General features: G+C 50.5%; 1 protein-coding gene across 6 annotated transcripts in view; it reads right to left on the bottom strand.

Annotated features, from left to right (window-relative positions):
- Positions 1-18,430, bottom strand: part of itfg2 (integrin alpha FG-GAP repeat containing 2) — a 355,330-nt gene that overhangs the window by 316,050 nt on the left and 20,850 nt on the right. For 5 of the 6 annotated variants that reach the window (XM_070900459.1, XM_070900460.1, XM_070900462.1 and 2 more), the window contains exon 2: positions 961-1,056. The exons of the other annotated variant lie outside the window; for it this stretch is intronic. In XM_070900459.1, the coding sequence (XP_070756560.1) occupies positions 961-1,056 (96 nt within the window). The remainder of the gene's footprint in view (positions 1-960; positions 1,057-18,430) is intronic. 6 annotated transcript variants of the gene reach the window in all.

The following is an 18,430-nucleotide window of genomic DNA, read 5'->3' on the forward strand; positions in this document are numbered from 1 at the left end:
ATTTTTATATTTGAAACTCTTCAAATCAACAATTATTACATTCTAAATTCTTTTATTTCAATTTAGAGAGAGAGAAAAACAAGAGGAGAGGGGGAAAAAAACTTGCATTCATATAGTCTTATAACATCCTGAGGATGTCCCAAAGTACTTCACATCTAATGAATTACTTTTGAGTACAGTCACTGTTATGTAAGTGATATGGCAATCAATTTGTAAACAGCAAGATCTCACAAACTGCAAATTAAAGAAATGACCTCTTTTTAATGGCAGGAATGTTGGTCAGGACACAAGAAACATTCCCTGCTCTTCTTCAAATAGGGTCATGGGATCTTTTACAATCCACATTTTCAAGCAAACAAAGTCCTCATCTGAAAGAGTGTGCCTGTGACAAGGAAGGAAGAAAACTGGCATTTCTTCTGTTGAAAAATGGTGGCCAACGTCTTGGAATAGAAACTTTACAAATAATACAAGTATGAAAGGAATAAAATCATAAGGCTATCAGCTCCAGGACGAACCATCTTTTCAAAATACAGTGAAACGAATGAAATAGGCACCCACTCTCCTCCAGCAAATGGCTATTTCTGCACTTCATACCCCTTGGATTCTCTCTGCAAATGCTTCAATTTAACTGGACACCACTTAAAAGCAGGCCAGTGAAGACAATCTCTCTGTAGCAAATCAGTGCCCTCAGCTCTATGCCTCCCCATAAGAGCAGGACTGAGGTTTGGTCCCCCACTTTATTGGAATTTATAGGCAAGAACCCATATTCTACCATTCCAAGCATAGAAAGAACAGTAATGAAATAATTGGAGAAAGTATTTTTTTTATTTCAAACTTTCAAATGTCGTGTTCTTTTTGGCACTTGAATGAATACAAAGGGAAGAAAGGATGAAAATGAATCAGCCTGCTTTATTAACAAAAGGAATAGCCCAACAGTGAACACAAAGCTTCAATACATACCATCCCTATGCAAGATCGGGTAATCCACGGCTTACAATCATCGCTCTTATACACATATAATTTCCCGTTGGTATCCCCAACCACAAGCTCATTCAACTATAATAGAATCAGAAGGAAAATTAAAACAATCAATGGAAGATTTATTGGAGATAGATTCCATCCATCAAAGATTTTGCTTTGGGTTCAAAACCTTATTTCAGGAGGACTCCATTGCAAAGGCCAAGATTGCCATCAGTCTAAAATAGAAGTTGATCTATGATGCTGGTATGCCTGTTTTGAGAGACAATTTTAAAGCTATGCCTCTTGTTTTGTTGTGGTGCACAATTCGAAAAGTTCCTGTAAAAAGGGGTTTGGCCTGTCACTGATACAGTTCCTGTAAACAGAAGGGTTTCTGCCAGTCACTTGTACAGATCCTATAGACAGAGATGGACCTGGTCAATCACTGGTACAGGTCCTGTAAAAAGATGAGATACTGGACAGTCACTTATCAGAAAGGGTCCCAGCCGGTCAATGGTACAGTTCCTGTAAATTATATTGGTCTCGCCCTCTCGTGGGTATAATTCCACTAAATACAGAAATGGACCAGGCCTGTAGCCAGTACAGTTCCTGTAAATAAATGGAGTTCTGGCCTGTCACAGTAACACTTCTGGTAAATAAAGTGAGTCTCAGTCTGTCACTAGTTCAGTTCCTGTACTTAGAAGGGTCTTACCTGCCACCGGTATAGTTCCTGTAAAAAGATGGGATACTGGGCTGTCACTGGTATAGTTCCTGTAAAGAGAAAGGGTCCCTCCTGTCACTGATACAGTTCCTGTACCAGTAATAGAAGGGTTCCCAACCTGTCACTGTTACACTTCTGGTCAATAGAGAGGGTCCCAGTCTGTCACTACTACAGTTCTTGTACATAGAAAGGGTCTCAGCCTGTCACAAATACATTTCCTGTAAATAGAAGGGATCCTCACCAACGCTGGTACGGTTCCTGTAAAAACAGGATAATGGGATGATCGAATAGTTCTAGTAAATAGAAAGGATCCCAGCCTTTCAGTGGTAACAGTTCCTGAAAATAAAATGGGTCACAGCCGGGCTGGTATAATTCCTGTAGGTAGAGCGGGTCCTATTGTCACAGAAGGGGTACCAGACTGTCATAGGTATAGCGCCTATAAACAAAGAAGTTTCCAGCCGGTCACTGGTATGGCAGCTATAAATACAAGGGGTTCCACCTGACACTGCCACCGTTCCTGTAAATAGAAGGGATCCCAGTCTGTCACTCGTACAGTTCCTGTAAATAGAAAATAGAAGATTATCTGACACTATTGCAGTTCCCTAAATAAAAGGGGTCCTGGCTGGTCACTGGTACAGTTTCTAAAAATAGAAGTGGTCCCACACTGTCTCTGGTACAGAACCTGTGAACAGAGGAGGACCTGGTTTGTCACTGATAAAGTTTCAGTCAATAGAAAGAATCCCAGTCAATGGTACAGTTTATGTAAAAAGATAGGTCCCACCCCCTCACTGGTAAAATTCCACTAAATACAGAGATGGACCTGGCCAGTCACTGCTACAATTCATAGCAATACAGAAAAAGTCCCTGTTTGTCACTGGTACAATTCCTGTAAAAAGAGAGGAGACTGGGCTCTCACCAGTACAGTTGTTGTAATAGAGGGGTGACGGCCTGTCCCTTGTACAGCTCCTCTAAATAGAGACGCTATCACTGCTATGGCTCCTGTAAATAGAACAGGTTCCGTCTGTAACTGGTGCAGTTCCTGCAAATATTAGAAGTCCCGGCCTGCTACTGGTACAATTCCTGTAATAAGAAAGGATTCCCTGTTTGTCTCTGGTACAGTTCATGTAAATAGAGAGGGCCCCGATCTGTCACTGCTACAGTTCCTATCCATGCAGAGAAAGATCCAGTTTGTCACTGGTACAGTTGCTGTAAACGGAGAGGGGTCCCAGATTGTCTCCCAGATTGTCTCAGTTTTAGTTCCAGTAAACAGAGGGTGTCACGGCCTGTCAATGGTACATTTCCAGTGAATAGAATGGGTTTCGTCTGTAACTGGTACGGTTCCTGCAAATACAAGCGGTCTCAGTTTGTCACGGATACTGCTCCTGTAAGCAAAAGGGGTCCCAGTCTGTCCCGGTTACATTTCAAGTCAATAGCGAGGGTCCTGGCCTGTCTCTGGCACAGTTCCATTCAGTAGAGTGGGTCTTAACAGTCAATGGTACAGTTCCTGTAAAAAGAGGGGATACTTGGGTGTCATTCGTACATTTCCTATAAATATAGAGGGGGTCCCGGCCTATCACTGGTGCAGTTCCTGTAAATAGAAGGGGTTCCAGCCAGTCACTGGTACAGTTCACTGGAACAATTCTGCTAAATAGAGAGATGAACTTGGCCTGTCACTGCTATAGTCTCAGCTGATCATTGGTACAGTTCCAGTAAAAAGAGAGACGACACTGGACTGTCACTAGTACAGCTCCCATAAAAAGAGGGGATACAGGGCTGTCACTGCTATAGTTCCTGTAAACTAAAATGGCCCTAGCCTGTAAAAAAGGTGAATACTGGACTGTCGCTGATAAAGTTCCTATAAAAACAGAGGATACTGGGCTGTCACTGGTATAGTTCAAGTTAACAGAGGGTGTCACGGACTGTCACTGGTCATCATAGGCAGCCCTTCGAATCGAGAATGACTTGCTTCCACGTCAAAAATTCACAGGTGTTTCAATGATGGACCTAAAATTCCAGGTCCAAACTAAATCTTGAAGGTTGGAAGATGCCTGTGCTTGGATTTTTTTAACGTGTGGTGACCATTGCACACCAGCCACTACACGGGCTTGACAGAGCTAGGTCTTGGTCCAGTAGCAAGGATTAACCAAGATGACTGGAGACCTGCTCTGCTGCACTGGTGCGCACACATATCGCAGTGTGGGCTGGCCTATGCTGCCCCTGGGCCCTCGCCACTTCTGGGCCCCGAACTCAAGCCTCTCCTGGGCCCCGATCACGTCCCTCTACGATCTCTCGCCACTCCTTCGCCCCGACTTCGTCGCTCCTGCAGTACCTGCCCACACTCCAATCACCGCCCTGGACCTTGATGACGTCACTCTTCACTGCTGTTGCTCTCCTGCTCCAGCATGTGCTGCTCCCTGGAGTGGTATGCCGCCACACTGCTCCTTCCACTACCTGGCCTGCTCTGATGGTGCTCGCAGGCCGGAGGCCGCGCAGACTGCTGGGCTAGGCTGCCACACTGCTCCTTCCACTCCACGGCCTGTTCTGATGGTGCTCACAGTGAATACATTGGGTTCCACCTGTAACTGGTATTGTCATGTATTTGCTTTTGGGATCACTAGCCACTAGATGGCGGCACTGTTGAAGGCTATTGGGCTGCACGCAAGTGTGTGCAGCCCAAGTATAAAAGGCCAGCCATTTTGTATATTAGTCACTTTGGCCCTTAATAAAGCAGAGCCAAGGTCATACCTCTTGGAGTTAAACAGTACTCAGTCTAACAGTTATTGCATACACATCAGATATGGATCCTGCAAATATAACGGAACTCAACCTATCACTGATACAATTCCTGTAAAGAGAGGAGGTCCTGGACTGTCACTGGTGCAGTTGGTGTAAATAGAAGGGGTCCCAGCGTGTCAATTGTACAGTTCCTGTAAATACAAAGGGTCCCAGTCTGACACATGGTACAGTTCCTGAAAATAGCGAGAGTCCTTGTCTCTCACTGGTACAGTCACTATAAACATAGAAACATAGAAAATAGGTGGAGTAGGCCATTCGGCCCTTCGAGCCTGCACCACCATTCAATAAGATCATGGCTGATCATTCCCTCAGTACCCCTTTCCTGCTTTCTCTCCATACCCCTTGATCACTTTAGCCGTAAGGGCCATATCTAACTCCCTCTTGAATATACCCAATAAACTGAAAGCAACAACTCTCTGCAGCAGGGAATTCCAAAGGTTAACAACTCTCTGAGTGAAGATGTTTCTCCTCATTTCAGTCCTAAATGGCCTGCCCCTTATCCTAAGACTGTGTCCCCTGGTTCTGGACTTCCCCAACATCGGGAACATTCTTCCCGCATCTAACTTGTCCAGTGCCGTCAGAATCTTATATGTTTCTATGATCCCCTCTCATTCTTCTACACTCCAGTGTATAAAGGCCCAGTTGATCCAGTCTCTACTCATATGTCAGTCCAGCCATCCCTGGAATCAGTCTGGTGAACCTTCGCTGCACTCCCTCAATAGCAAGAACGTCCTTCCTCAGATTAGGAGACCAAAACTGAACACAATATTCCAGGTGAGGCCTCACCAAGGCCCTGTACAACTGCAGTAAGACTTCCCTGCTCCTATATTCAAATCTCCTAGCTATGAAGGCCAACATACCATTTGCCTTCTTCACTGCCTTCTATACCTGCATGCCAACTTTCAAGGACTGATGAACCATGACACCCAGGACTCGCTGCACCTCCCCTTTTCCTAATCTGCCGCCATTTAGATAATATTCTTCCTTCGTGTTTTTGCCCCCAAAGTGGATAACATCACATTTATCCACATTTTACTGCATCTGCCATGTATTTACCCATTCGCCTAATCTGTCGAAGTCACCCTGCAGACTCTTAGCGTCCTCCTCACAGCTCACACCGCCACCCAGTTTAGTGTCATCTGCAAACTTGGAGATATTACACTCAATTCCATCATCTAAATTATTAAATGTATATTGTAGAGAGCTGGAGTCCCAGCACCGAGCCCTGCAGCACTCCACTAGTCACTGCCTGCCATTCTGAAAAGGACCCGTTTATCCCGACTCTCTGCTTCCTGTCTGCCAGCCAGTTCTCTATCCACGTCAGTACATTACCCCCAATACCATGTGCTTTGATTTTGCACACCAATCTCTTGTGTGGGACCTTGTCAAAAGCCTTTTGAAAGTCCAAATACACCACATCCACTGGTTCTCCCTTGTCCACTCTGCTAGTTACATCCTCAAAAAATTCCAGAAGATTTGTCAAGCATGATTTCCCTTTCATAAATCCATGCTGACTTGGACCAATCCTATCACTGCTTTCCAAATGCACTGCCATTTCATCCTTAATGATTGATTCCAACATTTTCCCCACTACTGATGTCAGGCTAACCAGTCTATAATTACCCATTTTCTCTCTCCCTCCTTTTTTAATAATAAGTGGTGTTACATTAGCAACCCTCCAGTCGATAGGAACTGATCCGGAGTCGATAGACTGCTGGAAATTTTTCACCAATGCATCTACTATTTCTAGGGCCACTTCCTTAAGTACTCTGGGATGTAGACTATCAGACCCTGGGGATTTATCGGCCTTCAATCCCGTCAATTTCCCCAACACAATTTCTCGCCTAATAAGGATATCCTTCAGTTCCTCCTTCTCACGAGACCCTCGGTCCCCTAGCACATCCGGAAGGTTATTTGTGTCTTCCTTTGTGAAGACAGAACCAAAGTACTTGTTCAATTGCTCTGCCATTTCCTTGTTTCCCATTATAAATTCACCCGAATCCGACAGCAAGGGACCTACGTTTGTCTTCACTAATCTTTTTCTCTTCACATATCTATAGAAGCTTTTGCAGTCAGTTTTTGTGTTTCCGGCAAGCTTATAAAAGTATAAGAAATCTCAGCCTGTCACTGATATCGTTCCTGTAAACAGAAGGGGTCCCGGCCTGTCACTGGTAACAGTTCCTGCAAATAGAGCGTGTCCCGGCCTGTCACTGGTATTGTTCCTGCAAATAGTGTGTGTCCCGGCCTGTCACTGGTATTGTTTCTGCAAATAGAGAGGATCCCGGCTTGTCACTGGTAACAGTTCTTGCAAATAGAGGGGGTCTCGGCCTGTCACTGGTACAGTTGCGTTAAATACAGAGAAAGCCCCAGCCTGTCATTGACACATTTTTTGTAAATAGAAATTATCCCTGACTGTCACTGTTATAGTTCCTGTAAAAATGAAATAGGTCCCTCCCACTCACTGGAACAATTCCATTAAATACAGAGGATGACCTGGTCTGTCACTGCTATAGTTCCCATCAAGACAGTGAAAGTTCCAGCTTGTCACTGATACAGTTCCTGTAGGAAGATATTGGACTATCACTAGAACAGTTCATGTAAACAGAGGGGTCCTAGCCTGTCCCGAGAACAGCTCCTCTAAATAGAAGACAACCACGGCTCGTCACTGATGCAGTTCCTGTCAACAGAAAACTTCCAGTGAATAGATCTCAGCATGTTAATGGTACAGTTCCCGTAAACGGAAAGGGGTCCCGGACTGTCTCAGATATAGCATGGATTGAGGATTGGTTAATGCACAGAAAACAGTAGAAATAAACGGGATTTTTTCGGGTTGGCAGGCTGTAACTAACGGGATACCACGAGGATCAGTGCTTGGCCCTCAGCTATTTACAATCTATATTAATTACTTAGATGAAGGGCCTGAGTGTAACGTACACAAGTTTGCTGATGATACAAAGTTAGATGGTAAAGTGGAGAGGACACAAAAAGGCTGCAGAATGATATACTGCTGAGTGGGCAAGTACATGGCAGATGGAATACAATGTGGGGAAATGTGACGTTATTCACTTTGATAGGAAAAAAAAAAACAGAACCTTTTTTGAATGATGAGAGACTGGGAAAGGTTTGCAACCTGTCCCAACCTGTCCCAGGATGTCCTTGTACATGAATCACAGAAAGTTAACATGCAGGTACAGCAAGCAATTAGGAAAGCAGATGGTATGTTAGCTTTTGTTACAAAGGGCTCAGAGTATAAGAGTAAAGCAGTCATACTTCAATTATACAGGGCACTGGAGTACTGTGTACAATTCTGGTCGCCTAACCTAAGAAAGGATATACTTGCCTTGGAGGGAGTGCAACAAAGGTTCACTAGATTGGTTCCTGGGATGAGGGGATTGCCCTATGAGGAGAGATTGAGTAGACTAGGCCTATATACCCTAGAGTTCAGAAGAATGAGGAGTGATCTAATTGAAACACAAAATTCTTAGGGGGCTTGACAGGGTTAATCCTGAGAAAATGTTTCCTCTGGCTGGGGAATCAAGAACACGGGGTCACAGTCTCAGAATAAGAGTTCGGCCATTTAGGATCAAGATGAGGAGATATTTCTTCACTCAAAGGATTGTGAATCTTTGGAATTCTCTACCCCAGAGAGCTGTGATGCTCAGTCGTTGAGTATATTTAAGACAGAGGTCGATAAATTTGGGGGAAATAAGGGATATGGAGATAGTGCAGGAAGGTGGAGTGAGGTAGAAGATCAGTTATGATCTCGTTGAATGGCGGAGCAGGCTCGAAGGGCCAAATGGCCTACTCCAACTCCTATTTCTTATGCTCTTATGTAGCTCCGGTGAAAAAGAGAGGGCCCCAGCCCGTCACTGACAAAGTTCCTGTAAATGGAAAAGGTCCTGCCCTCTCTCTTGCACAATTACACTAAATACAGACATGGACTTGGCCTGTTACTGCTACAGTTCCTATCAATACAGTGAGAGTCCTAGCTTGTCATTAGCACAGTTCCTGCAAAAAGGGAGGATATTGGGCTGTAACTGGTACAGTTCCTGTAAATTAAAGGGTTCCCGGCCCATCACTGGTACAATACCTACATATCAATGAACTGGTCAGATGGGCAGAACAGTGGCAAATGGAATTCAATCCTGAGAAGTGTGAGGTAATGCATTTGGGGAGGGCCAACAAGGCAAGGGAATACACATTAAATGTTAGGACACTGAGAAGTGTAGAAGAACAAAGGAACCTTGGAGTGCAGGTCCACAGATCCCTGAAGGTAGCAGGCCAGGTAGATAAGGTGGTTAAGAAGGCATACGGATTACTTGCCTTTATTAGCCGAGGCATAGAATACAAGAGCAGGGAGGTTATGCTTGAATTGTATAAAATACAAGTTAGATCACACCTAGAGTACAGCATGATGTTCTGGTCACCACATTACAGGAAAGATGTGATTCCACTAGAGAGGGTACAGAGGAGATTTACGAGGCTGTTGCTTGGGCTGGAGAATTTCAGCTATGAGGAAAGATTGGATCAGCTGGGTTTGTTTTCTTTGGAACGGAGGAGGCGGAGAGCCGACGTTACTGAGGTGCATAAAATTACGATGTAACTATTTGCACTGCACATTTTTTGACAGACAGGCGACAAGACACGCCCCATCAAGCACTGCTTCCCCCCGCCACCCACCAAACCGCCCCCATCCTGCCCGAATCAGTCCCTTCACGTGGTGCCGAGAAGCAGGACTTGAGGCTCTGACTCTCTTCTCCCAACCCCCACCGCCGTCATGGGGCCGATATCGGCCGGCGAGGTGGGGGGGGGGGGGGGGGTGGGTGGGTGGGCCGAGAGTGGCGGGTATGGGCCCGAAAGCGGCCAGCAGTGGACCGAGAGTGGCGGGCCTCGGTCCAAGAGCGGCTGGCATGGGACAGAGAGCGAGAGCCGCTGCATGGGGGGGGGGGGGAAGAGAAGCAGAGGGCGGGGGGGGGAAGAGAAGCAGAGGGCGGGGGGGGGGATAGAAGCAGAGGGCGGGGGGGGGATAGAAGCAGAGGGCGGGGGGGGGAGAGAAGCAGAGGGCGGGGGGGGGAGAGAAGCAGAGGGCGGGGGGGGGAGAGAAGCAGAGGGCGGGGGGGGGGGAGAGAAGCAGAGGGCGGGGGGGGGAGAGAAGCAGAGGGCGGGGGGGGGAGAGAAGCAGAGGGCGGGGGGGGGGGAGAGAAGCAGAGGGCGGGGGGGGGGAGAGAAGCAGAGGGCGGGGGGGGGAGAGAAGCAGAGGGCGGGGGGGGGGAGAGAAGCAGAGGGTGGGGGGGGGAGAGAAGCAGAGGGCGGGGGCGGGAGAGAAGCAGAGGGCGGGGGGGGGAGAGAAGCAGAGGGCGGGGGGGGGAGAGAAGCAGAGGGCGGGGGGGGGAAGAGAAGCAGAGGGCGGGGGGGGGAGAGAAGCAGAGGGTGGGGGGGGGAGAGAAGCAGAGGGCGGGGGCGGGAGAGAAGCAGAGGGTGGGGGGGGGAGAGAAGCAGAGGGCGGGGGGGGAGAGAAGCAGAGGGCGGGGGGGGGAGAGAAGCAGAGGGCGGGGGGGGGGAGAGAAGCAGAGGGTGGGGGGGGGGAGAGAAGCAGAGGGCGGGGGCGGGAGAGAAGCAGAGGGCGGGGGGGGGAGAGAAGCAGAGGGCGGGGGGGGAGAGAAGCAGAGGGCGGGGGGGGGAAGAGAAGCAGAGGGCGGGGGGGGGAGAGAAGCAGAGGGCGGGGGGGGGAGAGAAGCAGAGGGCGGGGGGGGGAGAGAAGCAGAGGGCGGGGGGGGGAGAGAAGCAGAGGGCGGGGGGGGGAGAGAAGCAGAGGGCGGGGGGGGAGAGAAGCAGAGGGCGGGGGGGGAGAGAAGCAGAGGGCGGGGGGGGAGAGAAGCAGAGGGCGGGGGGGGAGAGAAGCAGAGGGCGGGGGGGGAGAGAAGCAGAGGGCGGGGGGGGAGAGAAGCAGAGGGCGGGGGGGGAGAGAAGCAGAGGGCGGGGGGGGAGAGAAGCAGAGGGCGGGGGGGGAGAGAAGCAGAGGCCGGGGGGGGAGAGAAGCAGAGGCCGGGGGGGGAGAGAAGCAGAGGCCGGGGGGGAGAGAAGCAGAGGCCGGGGGGGGAGAGAAGCAGAGGGCGGGGGGGGAGAGAAGCAGAGGGCGGGGGGGGAGAGAAGCAGAGGGCGGGGGGGGAGAGAAGCAGAGGGCGGGGGGGGGAGAGAAGCAGAGGGCGGGGGGGAGAGAAGCAGAGGGCGGGGGGGGGAGAGAAGCAGAGGGCGGGGGGGGGAAGAGAAGCAGAGGGCGGGGGGGGAGAGAAGCAGAGGGCGGGGGAGGGGGAGAGAGGCAGAGGGCGGGGGGGGGGAGAGAGGCAGAGGGCGGGGGGGGGGAGAGAGGCAGAGGGCGGGGGGAGAGAAGCAGAGGGCGGGGGGGGGGGGAGAGAAGCAGAGGGCGGGGGGGGGGGGGGAGAGAAGCAGAGGGCGGGGGGGGGGGGAGAGAAGCAGAGGGCGGGGGGGGGGGAAAGAGAAGCAGAGGGCGGGGGGGGGGGGGGGGGGAAGAGAAGCAGAGGGCGGGGGGGGGGGGGGGAAGAGAAGCAGAGGGCGGGGGGGGGGGGGGGGGAAGAGAAGCAGAGGGCGGGGGGGGGAGAGAAGCAGAGGGCGGGAGGGGGAGAGAGAAGCAGAGGGCGGGGGGGGGGGGGGGGGGAGAGAAGGAGAGGGCGCGGGGGGGGGGGGGGGAGAGAAGCAGAGGGCGCGGGGGGGGGGGGGGAGAGAAGGAGAGGGCGCGGGGGGGGAGAGAAGGAGAGGGCGCGGGGGGGGGGGGGGGGGAGAGAAGGAGAGGGCGCGGGGGGGGGGGGGGAGAGAAGGAGAGGGCGCGGGGGGGGGGGGGGGAGAGAAGGAGAGGGCGGGGGGGGAAGAGAAGCAGAGGGTGGGGGGGGGGCGAAGAGAAGGAGAGGGCGGGGGAGGGGGAGAGAGAAGGAGAGGGTGGGGGGGGGTGAGAAAGAGAGGCCGGGGGGGGGAGAAAGAGAGGCCGGGGGGGGGAGAAAGAGAGGCCGGGGGGGGGGGGGAGAGAAGGAGAGGGCGGGGGGGGGGGGGGGAGAAGGAGAGGGCGGGGGGGGGCGGGGAAGAGAAAGAGAGGGCGGGGGGGGAAGAGAAGCAGAGGGCGGGGGGGGGAAGGGAGGAGAGAGAAGAGGGGGGGATCTTGGGCTTGGGGAGGGTGGATAAGCTGTGGGCGGATAAGCTGTGGGCGGTGTGGGGCCAGAGAAGCTGGTGGCGGTGGGGGGGGGGGGGGGGGCTGTGCAGAAGCTGGCGGGGGGGTGAGAAGCTGTGGTCAGGGTGCGGGGAGAGAAGCTGGGGGCAGGGGAGAAGTTGGGGGCAGGGCGGGGGGTGGGGGGGTGAGAAGCTAGAGGCAGGGCGGGGGGCTGGAGAAAAGCGGCGAGGTAGGGGGGAAACGGGGCGGGGGGGGGGAGGGAGAGAGAAGCGGGGAGAGGGAGCTGCAGGATGGGGGGGGGGGGGAAAGAGACGGATTACGGGGGAAAGACGGATTACGTTCTTCCAACCCCCTACAAGGGACATCATTGGAGTGGATGATATCCAGAAGTCAGGACACTGTCACTATTCACTTCATACCCAATAAACCGGTTAACAATCAGTGCACAATGCCTGCCCCATCTATGGTGGGGTCGGGCCGGGGGTGGAGGGGGGAGGCATGCACCTTTACTGTTGTTTGGCACTTCGACTGGGGGAGGGATGTACTTGGACTGGGGTAAGGCACTTCGGCTGGGGGAGGGATGTACTTGGACTGGGATAAGGCACTTTGGCTGGCCTTTGCTGTCTTCTGGGAAGCTCTGTCCTCTGTCGCTTCAGGAAGTCAAAGTGGATCGAGTTACAATTTGCAAAGTCAGTGAGACCTTGGGATGGGCGGTTCCAGTTATACATTCCTGTGAAACTTCAGGGTGTGGGTTATCCTCCAAGGGGACCAATCAGAAACAAAGGGTGGAGCATGTTGGCCATTTTTGCAATACAAATAAGCACGTCCATAAAATTATGAGGGGCCTAGATAGAGTGGATAAAAAAGACTTATTTCCCTTAGCAGAGGAGTCAACAACCAGGGGGCATAGATTTAAAGTAATTGGTTTGAGGTTTAGAGCAGATTTGAGGGGAAATATCTTCACCCAGCGGGTGGTGGAGTCTGGAACTCACTGCCTGAAAGGGTGGTAGCGGCAGAAACCTTCACCACATTTAAAAAGTACTTGGATGGGCACATGAATTGCCGTAACCTGCAGGGCTACGGACCAAGAGCTGTAAAGTGGAATTAGGCTAGATAGCTTTGTCGGCTGGCGCGGACACGATGGGCCAAAATGGCATCCTTCCGTGCTGTAAATTTCTATGAAATAGAAAGTGGTCCCAGCCTGTCAATGGTACAGTTCCTGTAGTCAAAAGCTGTCTCAACCTGTCCCTGGTACAGTTCCTGTAAACGGAAGAGGTCCCGGCCTGACATTGGTACAGTTTCTGTAAACAGAGAAGGACCCGGCCAGTCACTGGTAGCAGGTCTGAATATAGAAGGGATCCCAGCCTGTCATTTTTATAATTCTGGTCAATAGAAGGGGTCCCGGTCTGTCACTAGTACAGTTACTGTAAATAGAAGGGGTTCCCGGCCTCGCACTAGTAACAGTTCCTGTAAACAGAAAGGATCCTGGTCTGTCACTTTTACAATTCCGGTCAATAGAGGTGGTCCCAGCCTGTCACTCGTACAGTTCCTATAAAAAGGGAGAATACGGGGCTGTCTCCGTTACAGTTACAGTCAATGGTACCGTTCCTGTAAATAGAAGGGATCCTGAACTGTACCCAGTACAGTACCTACAAATATAAGGGGTCCTTCCAGTCACTATATAATTCCTGTAAATAGAGGGGTCTTACTTGTCACTGGTACAGTTCCTGTAAAAAAAGGGAAATAGAAGGGGGTCGCGGCCTCTCACAGGTACAATTAAGCTAAATACAGACATGGACCTGGCCTGTCCCTGCTACAGTTCCATCAGTTCAGTGGGACCCCAGTCTGTAATTAATACAGTTCCTGGAAAAAGAGAGGATACAGAGCTGACATTGTGTTGAGCTGTGTACAGTCACACTATATTGGGCTGTGTGTAGTCACACTGTGTTGTGTTGGGCTGTGTACAGTCATACTGCGTTGTGTTGGGCTGTGTACAGTTACACTGTGTTGCACTGTGTACAGTCGCACTGTGTTGGGCTGTGTACAGTCGCACTGTGTTGGGCTGTGTACAGTCGCACTGTGTTGGGCTGTGTACAGCCATTTCCTAGAAATAGAGGGGGATATTGGGATACTTATTTCTGTAAAAAGAGGGGATACTGGGCTGTATCTGCTATAGTTATTGCAAACGGAAAGAGGTCCCGGCGTGTCAATGATATAGTTCCTGTTAATAGAGAAGGTCCCAGTCTCTGATACAGTTCCTGCAAATACAAGAGGTTCCGGCCCATCATTGCTACAGTTACAGAAAAAATATGGACACTAGGCTGTCACTGGTACTGTTCCTGTAAAAAGGGGTCTTGGCCGGTCACTGCTACTGTTCGTGTAAAAAAAAAACTGGCCTCAACCTGTCTCTGGTACAGTTCCTGCAAATAGAGGACACTGGGCTGCCACTGGTATAGTTCCTATAAACAGAGTGTATTTCACACTGTCACTGGTACAGTTCGTGTGAACAGATGAGTACTCGGCTTGTCACTGATAAAGAATCTCGGTCAATGCTACAGTTTCTGTCAATAGCAGAAGCTATACCCGTCATTAGTACATTTTCTGTAAATATAAGGTATCCCGGCCTGTTACTGGTACAGTTCTCGCAAATATAAGCGGTTCTACCCATCACTGGTACAGTTCATGTAAATAGAATGAATCCCTGTCAATGGCACAGTTCCTGCCAGGGCAGAGAGCACAGACCTCAGGGTCCTGGAACTCAGAGTCCGCCAAGGGGGGCTAATCGAGTAGCACCATGCTGGCGCTGTGGAGGAAGCCATGGGGCTCACCGGTGCAGGTTTGTGGAGTATATGTGCAATACCTGCCACACGAAAGGCCACCTTCAGCATATGTGCAAAAGAAACACGACTCACCATGTGGCTGCGGAGATGGTAGATGATCTACCATCCAGCAAGAAGCAGGTAGAAGAAGATGATGCGTTTGGACTGTATACTTGTACCGACGATTTGGCCCCAGTGATTATGGAAGTCAAGATTAAGAGAGTCCCAGTGAGTATGGAAGTGGACACCAGATCGGGTCAGTCGTTGATGAGTCAGGAAACTTTTGATAAACTGTGGATTAGTTGCATGACCCAAACTTTTCCCGGTCACGGCGAAGCTGCGCACCTACACCAAGGAACAATACCTGTTCTTGGCAGAGCGGATGTGCAGGTATCTCATGGGGGCGAGACGCACGGTTTATCTTTGTGGATCATTGCAGGCGATGGGCCGATGCTACTCGGCAGGAGATAGATGGGGAAGGTCCGTGGGAGCTGGGAAGACTTCATCCCTCCACAGACCGCTGTCCGCCATGCTCACAAGCAGCAGCGCCAACCGAGCTGGAGAAGGGAGAAGGGCTTCGACAGGCTGCTCCAGCAGGCACCGTCGGCCCACAGGCAGAGGTCGGCTCCGGAGGACGCGTGTGTGTGTGTGTGTATGTGGCAGCTCACGGGCAAGAAGGTGGTCAGCTGCGTGGGGTGCTCCGGAGGATACGGCGGTGCGTTGAGGTTCCCGGGTGCGGTCGGAGTGTGCTGGATCTCCACAAAGAGTCGAGAGCGAACCGTCAGACAGCAGCAGGCTAGAGTCCAGCAGGGAAAACACCCAGCAAACCAACCTCACAAAAGGGTCCGAAGAAGGAAAGCTGTTTATCGGCGGTCTCAATTTCGAGACAGACGAGCAGGCCCTGGAAGAAGCGTTCTCCAAGTACGGGCAGATCTCCGAGGTGTGAGTGATCAAGTACAGGGACACCAAAGAGTCCCGCGGTTTCGGCTTCAGCACAGCGAGCTCAAGATGGCGGCGAGCCTCATGGCAGCAGAGTTCTGCAGAAAGAGAGGCAGGCAGGCACCAGCAGAGCACCTAAAATGGTGGCGCCCAGTGGCAACCTCGTGGAACAAGGCGGCGTCTTAAAAGGGAAATGTACCCGGGAGTCTTAAAGGGGCCTTACACCATTGGCGGTCCCCATAAAGCGACTTTTGTAAGGGCAAGCGTGAGTCAAAATGATTACTGTGATTTGTATGATGACGTGATTTATGACAAGAGTTAATATTTTGATGGTAAAATGATTACTGTGATTAAAATGATTTATATGATTGGTGAAGAGTTAATATCACCATGCACAAGTAAAAGGGTTAATGGATCTGTGGCTAACATGACTAATGGATTAATGTGATGTCCGATTTTATGTGATTCATGCAATGGTTCAGCGGCTGCAGATGAGCCGCAAAGGCAACGCACAAGTTGCCATACCCTGTCTCAGCACAGCCCATTACCTCGGGCAAAAAGGGGCATTATGCCGCCACCATGCCTCACCCAGTGGAGCTGGGATTAAATAACTGTTCAGTGTATCTGCAACCTTTTGACATAACTCTTCAATGCATCTATATGTACCATACAAATGTACTGTCTATGTGTACCTGCTTTCTATTGGAGGTTATGTTTGTGTACTTCATCACCCATGTAAGGACTGCAAATACCACATGCTTGCACTGGATCGCAAGCATAATCTCTACATGGGGAGGGGGAGGGGGGAGGGGAAAGAGGGAAGCGGATGGTCATGGACTCATGCTCACAAATCAACCAGGACGAACAAGGCCGAGGTTACCGGCAATGTGCTTTTGGAACTGGCCCGGGGGTTGGGGGGGGGGGGGGGGGGGGGGGGGGGGGCGGGCGAGGGGAAGAGTGAGATGTTATGTATTGTCCAGGTACATAAAATGTATAGTGCGCCACAGGGGGCGCTGTGGTGGGAGACCCAGTAGTACCTACAAGACAGAGTATAAAAGGCTGCCCACAACAACTGAGAGGCACTCTGGAATTACAAAATAAAGGACTAAGGTCACAGCAGTTACTACAACACCATACTGTGTGGAGTCAGTGATTTGAGTGCTACATACATCACACTCCCCGTCACGGATATTGTTCCTCTAAAAAGAGAGGATACTACTGGGCTGTCACGGCAATAGTTCCTGTAAATACAAGAGGTCCAGGCCTGTTACTAGTACTGTTCCTGTAAATAGAAAAAGGGTCACGGCCTGTCAGTAGTGCTGTTCCTATAAATAAAAGGGGTTCCAGCCTTTCAGTTCCTGTAAATAAAAGGGGTTCCTGATACAGTTCCTGTAAATAGAGGGGGCTCCACCTGTCACCAGTACAGTTCCTGCAATCGTAGTCCCGGCCTGTTGCCAGTACAATTCCTGTAAATAACAGTCACCACTCCATCAGCAAGACCGCCTACTTCCACCTCCATAACATGGCCCGACTCCACCCTGCCTCAGCTCGGCTGCTGTTGAAACCCCCATTCATGCCTCTGTTACCTCTAGACTTGACTATTCCAATTCCAATGCTCTCCAGGTCGGCCTTCCATCTTTCACCCTGCATACACTTGTGTTCATCCAAAACTCGGCTACCCGTATCTAAACTTGCACCACGTCCTTTTCACCCATCACCCCTGTGCTCGCTGACCGACACTGGCTCCTGGTCCGGCAAGGCCTTGATTTTAAAATTCTCATCCTTCTTCTCAAATGCTCCAAGTACTCAACCCTCCCTATTTCTGTAACCTCATTCAGCCCTACTACCTTATGAGATCTCTGCACTCCTCCAATTCTGGTTTCTTGCTCATCCCCAATTTTGGTCATCTATCCTAATATCTCCTTACTTTACTCGGTGTCATATTTTGTTTGATATCGCTCCTGTGAAGCGTCTTTGGATGTTTCACTATGTTAAAGGCGCTATATAAAAGTTGTTGTTGTTGTTGTAGAAGGGGTCTGAGCCTGTCACTAATACAGTTCCTGTAAATAGGAGTCCCGGCTTGTCACTGGCATAGTTCCTATAAATGCTACAGTTCCTGTAAATAAAGAGGCTCTGCACCCGTTACTGGCACAGTTCCTGTAAATAGAGTGGGGTCCACGCTTGTCACTGGTACAGTTCCTATAAATACAGAGAGGGCCCAACTTGTTACTGGTACAGTTCCATTCGGTATAGGGGGTGCTACCGGTCACTGGTATAGTTTATGTAAATACGGAGAGGGCCCCAGCCCATCACTGGTACAGTTCCTGTAAATAGAAGTGATCTCAGTCAATCATTGTTACAGTGAAAAATACTTGAAGGCAAAAGATTTGCAGGGCTATGGGGAAGGAGCAGGGGAGAGGGACTAATAGATCTTGTTTCAAAGAATCGGCAAAGGCACAATGGGCCGAATGGAGTCCTTCAGTGTTACATAAGAAATCGGAGCAGTAGGCCGTATGGCCCCTCGAACCTGCTCCACCTTTCAATAAGATCACCGCTGATCATCGACCTCAACACTTTCCTGCCCGATTTCCATATCCCTTGATTCCCCTAGAATCCAAAAATTTATCCATCTCAGCCTTGAATATACTCAGAGACTCAGCATCCACAGCCCTCTAGGGCAGAGAATTCCAGAGTGAAGAAATTCCTTCTTAAATGGCCTACCCCTTATCCTGAGACTGTGCTGTACACACCAGCCAGGGAAACCAACCTCACAGCATCAACCCTGTCAATCCCCTTCAGAATATTGTATGTTTCAATGAGATCACCTCTCATTCTTGTAACCTCCAGAGTACAGGCCCATTCTGCACAATATCTCATCATAAAGTCAGCTCTCTCATCCCAGGAATCAATCGAGTGAACCTTCGTTCCTCAGATAAGGAAACCAAAACTGTGTACAGTACTCCAGGTGTGGTCTCACCAAGGCCCTGTACAATTGTAGCAAGATTTCCTTACTCTTAT

The sequence above is a fragment of the Pristiophorus japonicus genome, chromosome 15 (genome assembly GCF_044704955.1).
Source record: "Pristiophorus japonicus isolate sPriJap1 chromosome 15, sPriJap1.hap1, whole genome shotgun sequence".
In the NCBI taxonomy this organism is placed as follows: domain Eukaryota; kingdom Metazoa; phylum Chordata; class Chondrichthyes; family Pristiophoridae; genus Pristiophorus; species Pristiophorus japonicus.